Below are 7492 nucleotides of genomic sequence, written 5' to 3'. Positions count from 1 at the left end.
AAGATTCTGTAGATATTTTCTCTAATTACAACACTTCTGAATATTCTTCATCCTTCAATCCAAGGTGTCTTCTCCCACACATCTAGGTAGTCCAAGATGTATCCTAGATGTATCAGGAATTGATGTCTTCAATATTCGAGATTAAGGATGTCTGCAAAAACACTATGGTGCTCAAGTTTGCATTAGACAATAATAAATTGTAGAATAAATATGCAATATTTACCTTGTAAATTTTGTATTTATAGTGATTTCATGAGTTTCTACCTAGTTGGATATAAACTATCTAGGCAGTTACCTTTCTTAAGTTGCTTTTCTTAAGTTGCTTTTCTTAAGTTGCTTAAGACTTTGCTAATTTGTGTTGTGTTTTAACTTCCTTATCATTATGTTTGATGGTCGTTTGCTCTACTTACTACTATGATTTTGTCTTAGATCATTAACTCACAATAGACGACATGATGCCACACTGTGTTGTCCAAGACGGTCATATATGGTACAGTTACAATGTATTGATAACATTAACAAAAATAAATAAATAATAGTATTCATGTCAATGTGATATCCATGGTATCAATGCTGAGGAAGACAATAATGGTAAAAATGTTGGTAATAATACTAATGACACTTTAGAACAACTCACATTATTCAATGAATTGATAGATTCCATTGTTATCTTCGTACTAATTTTGAATAGAAAGGTTTTGAACAGAGAAAGAAACACGAGGATATCAACCACTACTTCCCTGTCCAATAGTTGTTTCCATATTAACTATTGCCTAAGAATAAAGTTTTAGCCACAGCCTCAAGCCAACTATTGTGTCATCTGAATGTGATGAACAGTAGTAGGAGAACATAAGCACACTCATGAAGGGTCAAAGAAAATAGTACTATGTATCAAATATGAACAGCTACAATACATATATTACAAATTATTAGTTACATGGAGGCAAATGGCACCAAAAATAGAAAGAAATGAATTGTATGTGTACAATATTTACAACTGTATATATACAAAAAACCATTGAGGGGGCCAGAGGCATTTCAGTAGCTGATGTCGAAGTATTTTGGATTAGAAGGGAAATGATATTCCACATGTAACTGCACACAAAATAACTATTAGAGGAGACAGAGAAATGAGAAACTAGTACGTGTCAAACTTTCCATAACTGATGCTTAACAATGTTTGAAAGCGTATTAAAATAAAGTGCGATGTTCTTCAAGCTCAAGACTGTTAAATTAACATACATATAGTGAAGACATTGCAAGTCTTTAACAATTCATTAAGGTTGCACATTGTTAGCAGTCTCATGTTGAGTAGGATAAACAACTTAAACCTTGAGATTTTCTCACCTAATGGACTAGTTGAATTGAACTCTACCCTTGTACTTAAGCACTAACAATGATTAGAGTTATAAAGCAATATCTTAGTCATCGACTCAGATAAGGACAAAATACTAAGCCACTTGTGCAACTAATTGATCACTAGATATATAGTTTTACGGGGCTACAACACAAGCTCAAAACATAATTAAAAAAACAAGGTTTCTAATCCAAGATCAGAGGTTCAATTACCAGTTTACAATACATATAAATTACAATCATGCTAAAAAAGCCAAATTTGTGTCAAAATTAGGCCTTCTTTCTTCATCAAGTAAATGTGAAGCTTGCACTTTTTCTTGAGTCATTTAATTATTTTGCTCATCTTTTAGTTTTTGAGCTTTGAATTGTATTTTTCTTTCATTATACACAATACAATAACCAGCCCCGGTTGCAGTTAATCTGGATTTGAGTCCAAAATAGTCTCTTTAAATATGAAAGAGTAAAGTTGCGTACAATGATTCTCCTCCATACTAAGCCACTTCAATCAAATACATATTTGCATACCTTGCCCTCATCAGAATCTGAATGACGATGAGGAAACACTACCCTCATATCATCATACAAGTAGAAGCTTCTTTCAGGTTCAATGTCAACAATATTTCTCACTTCTGCAGAGAGAGTGTCAGATTTGCACTTATGAACAGACCTTGAACGTCTTTTAGGAAAAGGGCACATAAAGCGAAGGTGAAGAGCATAAAGCAAAATGCCTGTGTTAATAGCATTGTCAAGGACCATGGAAGAAACAAATAAAAAATTGTCTTCATCAGTGAGGAATGTGATTGAACTAAAGAATTCTTTCTTACCAGCCTTTGAACATGTAAAACTATCAAACTCTCCGCATTTTGAGGTGAGAAGATCTTTATCTCCATGACTGGTGGCCATGATCATCGGAGGCTTGTCATCATCTCTAATATCATAATCTTTTTGGCTTTCCTTACCCATCATGGACTTCGATCCAGACGCAGTTAAAGTCACCTTTTGCCGCAAGAATGTCTACTTTAGAGGAATACAAGAAAGCTCATTACACATGGAATTTGTAAAAGTTTTGGTATAAAGCAGTGTATTGGAAGGAATAGAAATAATTTTCGCATATTGTTCATATTTAAATACAACTTATAGTTCAAATTACTTTAACAAAAGCAGGCTCATGCCAAGCCCAAAAAAGGGTTTTGCAGACTGACCGTTCAAGGCATGATAAGGGCAGGTACAATTTAATTTATTAAATTAGTGTCCAAATAAAAACTTGCGAGTACACGGAAAAATTTATGCGATTACTTTCTGTTATACATCAAGCAATCATTGATTAACTGCTGTTGGAATAGAGATCAAACCAGCATAGGTCTTTAATGTTGAGGCCCTGGTATAAGGCAGTCTCCTTAAACCAAGTTGGTCCAATTGGCCACTATACTCCTTTTAACCCAGATTGTATCCAATAATTTGCATCACCGTTTTCATTATAATTAGGTTCAGTATTACTGAATTTGCTCCAATCGAATATTCTATCATTTATATATCAGTTTCTTTATAAAAGTACTTTTAAGATGTTAATATATATGAAGAAAAAATGGTCTCTTACATCAATATTCCAAGATAATATATAATACATATTTTTAATATGTTCAGGTTAAAAATTTTAATTAATACTGTCATGAACCAACTCTCCCAAAAAGCTTGACATAATGACTCTTACACGAGTCATTTGGGCGTAAAGTATGCACAACAATGTTATCCGTCCTGGTATTCAATCTTTATTAGGAAAACAAGGTGAAAGGATTGAAGAGGAGACCATTTGATCAGAGACTAGGATATACCATACATGAACCAAATATTTTAAGATGTTGGGTAAGAGTACATGAATAATCTTTGTTTTTCTTTTTTTATTTCTCTAACTACATCAAGTAAAACAAGCAAGTAAGAATTATATAACACGCAAATCGATGGCTTCCTGGAGACAAAAATTTGAATGTGATATATCCTACCTTGGTACCAGCTGGCATGTCACTCAAATCATAATTGCAGAAGAAGGTATGGATAGGTGTTCTCTCTGGATTGCTGAGAACCTGCGTTTGGGTAAGTCAGTTTGTCACAAACAATTTGGTACAACCATGTAGAATTCCACACGTTACATCTAGTTGTTTCCACACAGAACCATGGCTATGAAACTCATGTTAAACAAAGCCCCATTACTGATTTGCCATCATATATCACCCTTCCTTTGGAAAATATGATCCTAGCTTAGAAATCATGACCAAGTTAGAGTATAAACCTATATGGCTGAGAGTAAGAATTTAGTTTGGTTGTTAGTATTTAGGCAATGAATTGAGAAGGTAGATGATACTGACAATTAGCTACTAATCATGCATCCAGAATCAGACCAAGGTGGCCCTGACAATGGCAAAGTCACTTTCATTCTGAAATCAGTGATGACAGCAGGCACAACATATTTGTTTTATCACACTGTTTCTTGGCGTATACAGCGTATAATAAAGCTTTCAAATTGATCATGTATCAGATGTGAATATAATTTAACATCAATCCAAGATTTGTGGTGCACTAGTGACAAACAGAAAGACTTCTAGCTAACACACTTGCCTCTACACACTGTGTCAAGTAATCACTTCTTTTAATATCCAAATTCAAAGATCTAACTGATGAGTGGTATGATCATATAATGCTACTATGTCATGTTTTATAACAGTATAAAAAATATTGAATAGATGATAGAGTATTCAAAATATTAAGTAATGCACGAAGTCCTCAACCTCTGAATTTCCATTTAAAATATTGAGTAATCAATTCAAAGAAAGAAGGCAAGGAATTTCGTTAACAACTACAAAGGTCTAATAGTGATTTACCAGTTGAATACGTCCTTTCATAGGTATACGTAAGCGGGGCTTTTCAGATCGTGATTCAGCCATGCTAAGGGTTCTCTGAAATTTGGCAACTCTAGCCTTGCTTGATAATAACTTTCCTAAAAGATTTATTGATGAATAATAAAGTAAGTACTTGTCACCATCGACGCTGGTTACAGCAAATGGTATTTTTTGTGATTGAGGTGAGAAATTGCCTCCAGTTACATTAAGCATGGCAAGAAAGCCTTCAATTTTCTGCAAAAACAAAACACAACAATTAGATATAAAATAACAGAAAGGGCAGATAAATTGTGCCAACTTCATTAAGAAATTAACTCCTATTTCTGCGAATAATTCCAACCTGACAAACTTTCCCAGATAGTAGGCGACCAGATAGCAAAGATTCCTCAAATGAACCAACCAGGGACCTTCTAACTGGCAGTCTACTCACAGTTCCACATAATTTGGCATCCTGAGGAGGAAAGCTACCAGGATGAGTCCAACACTCTTTCAAATCTATTATGTTATCAGTAGTAAACAGGTCAGTCTTTTCCCGCATATTGTTGGAATTCAGCTTTGATTTACTTGGTATCTCCAGTGCAGATAAACTGCCTTCACAAGTTCTAGCAATTTGTTCAACATTTTTAAAAGTCAAATTGTCATCATCCACGATAATATCAATATTTCTGTATCCCCCCAAATTTTTATTTTTAGAAGATTCTTTACCCAGAGGAGACAAAAGGAAAGGAGGTGGTGTCTCTACAGAAACATTAGGTACTGAAGATGATTTGAACTGCTTATAAGACCATGGTTTTGCATGTTCACAATGTGAATGGTGATGACTAGTAGATACAATATGGTTCATATTAGAGTCATTGCACGATGACATAGTAAATCCCTGAAAACAAGATGTAGAGCAGATCTCGGAGAGGATACGATTGTTGTTTCCAATATGAACCTTCTTATACTCATGTGAAAGAACAGAATTATCATCACCAACCGAACGAAATTGATAAATACCACCACCAATGTCTAGTGTGTCACCTTTAAAAGGATCCGTAAGCAGAATCCCGTTCAAAGGTGACAATAACCGCTTTCTGACTTGTGACTCAGAAGCTTCAGTTGCCTCACTGGTGACTTTAAACACAGTTGACGAAAATTCATTTCCATCATAACCATTAACACGAGGTGTTGATGCTCTTATTTGAAAACCTACTGTCCTAGGTATAGGTTTCTGCATACTTTCCCTAGCATTAACAGATAACCTGCCAATTTGTTCTATGGGATCAACCTTTAACGTAGCATCTTTACACATACTTGAAACGTGTGATTCTTTTGAAAGCTCTGGAACATTTTTTCTTTCAGATTTAAGCACATCAGTGTGCATGCAATTACCCAGGTCTTCACAAGCCAAAAAGTTCACCCTGTAGTTGCTTATGCTGGTTACTCTAGGCATAGTTTGCACAAATGTGCCTAGCGATGCTGCCACTTCCTCAGCCGTGCAGCCTGAACACAGCTGTGGCAATCCCATTTTTATTTTTCTGGCAGGGTTCTTCTAAAATTTTCCAAAACGACCCACTTCTTCAATTACTATCTCTCATCATCACCATCTTCTAAGTGTATTCATGTATCAGCATTGGTACAATTATGTTTCAACTGTATTCTAAAAAAACACAGCCAATTGATTCCCCCAACGAAAACTTAAAATCTTATAGATCACACTAGGAGGCACTCTCCTGTAGAAATGAAGAAATTATTGGTAAGTTCCTGCAGATAACACAATGCATACACATGCACTCACCTTATCACATTTCTTACAACTTTCTTTTTCTAAGATATTAAAATTGCTGGAGTTTAACCATAAATTAATCTCTGGAGAGAACAAGGAATACTCAAAACCCAATGATTCCCACTTTGCCCTTAAACCCAGACAACCAATCTTATAGCAAGGGGAAAATCCACTAGTCCACAAGTTTTATTTGCATGATTTGGATTAAAAATTAATGTGAAGCACATAATTGTATTTATCCTTAAAACAACACACGAAAACACGGAATCCCCAAATGCAAGACCCTCACATGTTTCTCTAAGACATCAAGAGTTTAAAGTACCGAAACAAGGAGCTGTGGGGCATGATGAAAAGACTCGCCGCAGCGTGGGTTCAAATGACAATCAGATAATCCATACGTATGCTCACAATTCAATCTTGCTTCACAATTGACTAACGATGCCAATGAAACGAAGAAATTTTAGCAAACTCCACAACATTAAAGGACTAATATGTCTAAGATTTCCTTCTTCATCCTCCTTGAAGAGAGCTGTGTTGTTGAAGCAGGGAGGTATTAGCATGTCTCACGTTAAACGGGGTTGGGTGTTGAGTGTTAGGCGTTGGTGGATGACGATACGATACGGATTCATAGCCAGCGCTGGTAGAAGCAATCAATTTGTGGGGCAAGGCTTAGCCAGAATTTTCTGGCTGTCTGTTTTTGTACTTTGAAAACCACAACTTGCAAAAGGGAAACCTCAAGTTGGGTTTGTGAGTTTGAGTCAAGTTGCGGTTCTCTTTTTTTTTCTTTTTGTATAGCATCTCTGCCCGTGACATGTGTCGAACCATATCAACAAATGCAAGAGCATGTTTATATTTTTAGGACCATTTACCTTCGTACCAACCTACATTCTTTGATAAAAATATAGGCAGCTCTGTTTCTCATTATCGACTACATCCGCTGGCGTTACGTATTTAGCTTGGAAACGAACTTTATCCATTTGCTTATTATAACATGTTCATTTCCATTTCTCCATTTGGGATGTACCTATGCCTTTCATTTTCTGAGATGCATTAGTTGATTAGCTCTCATCAACCCCTCAAATCCAATTCTTATCCGGCACGTAAATAAAATTTATAAAATTTCATGATAGGTAGTAGGTATTAATGAAAACAATATATATATATATGAATTAATTTTATGTTGAATATATACATAACATAATCTATAAATAAAGTAATATAGATTAAGTCTAAAATACAAATAAGAAATAATAATAAACTACCTAAAAATAAAAGATAACCATAATATATTTCTTCTCTTACATACAAATAGTATGTATTAAGCTTGTTATTAATATAATTAAATACTTAATAAAAATGTATTGTTATTAATATAAAATCAAATACTTAGTGAAAATATTTATTTTTGCACTCGAGTGACACTAAATTCATAATAATTTGTGAAGACGACATAGAAGATGAAATATCAACCCAA

General features: G+C 34.7%; 1 protein-coding gene across 2 annotated transcripts; it reads right to left on the bottom strand.

The window, feature by feature from the left end:
- Positions 1 to 869: 869 nt before the first annotated feature.
- Positions 870 to 6803, bottom strand: LOC108331725 (uncharacterized). 2 transcript variants are annotated; one of them, XM_017566619.2, is made up of 7 exons: positions 6341 to 6803; positions 4591 to 5965; positions 4233 to 4484; positions 3357 to 3437; positions 2181 to 2370; positions 1882 to 2084; positions 870 to 1095 (listed from the first exon to the last, which is right to left on the bottom strand). In XM_017566619.2, exons 2-7 carry the CDS (start codon positions 5758 to 5760, stop codon positions 1039 to 1041), a joined length of 1953 nt encoding a protein of 650 aa, XP_017422108.2. In that variant the 5' UTR covers positions 5761 to 5965; positions 6341 to 6803; the 3' UTR covers positions 870 to 1038. The 2 variants fall into 2 exon arrangements, with proteins under 2 accessions (XP_017422108.2, XP_017422109.2); XM_017566620.2 differs by having other exon boundaries at positions 4591 to 6803.
- Between the last annotated feature and the right edge of the window lie 689 nt (positions 6804 to 7492).

The sequence above is a fragment of the Vigna angularis genome, chromosome 4, assembly GCF_016808095.1.
Source record: "Vigna angularis cultivar LongXiaoDou No.4 chromosome 4, ASM1680809v1, whole genome shotgun sequence".
Classification (NCBI taxonomy): Eukaryota; Viridiplantae; Streptophyta; class Magnoliopsida; order Fabales; family Fabaceae; genus Vigna; species Vigna angularis.
The sequence above is the reverse complement of the archived record's forward strand: the minus strand, read 5'-3'. Positions and strand labels throughout refer to the sequence as shown.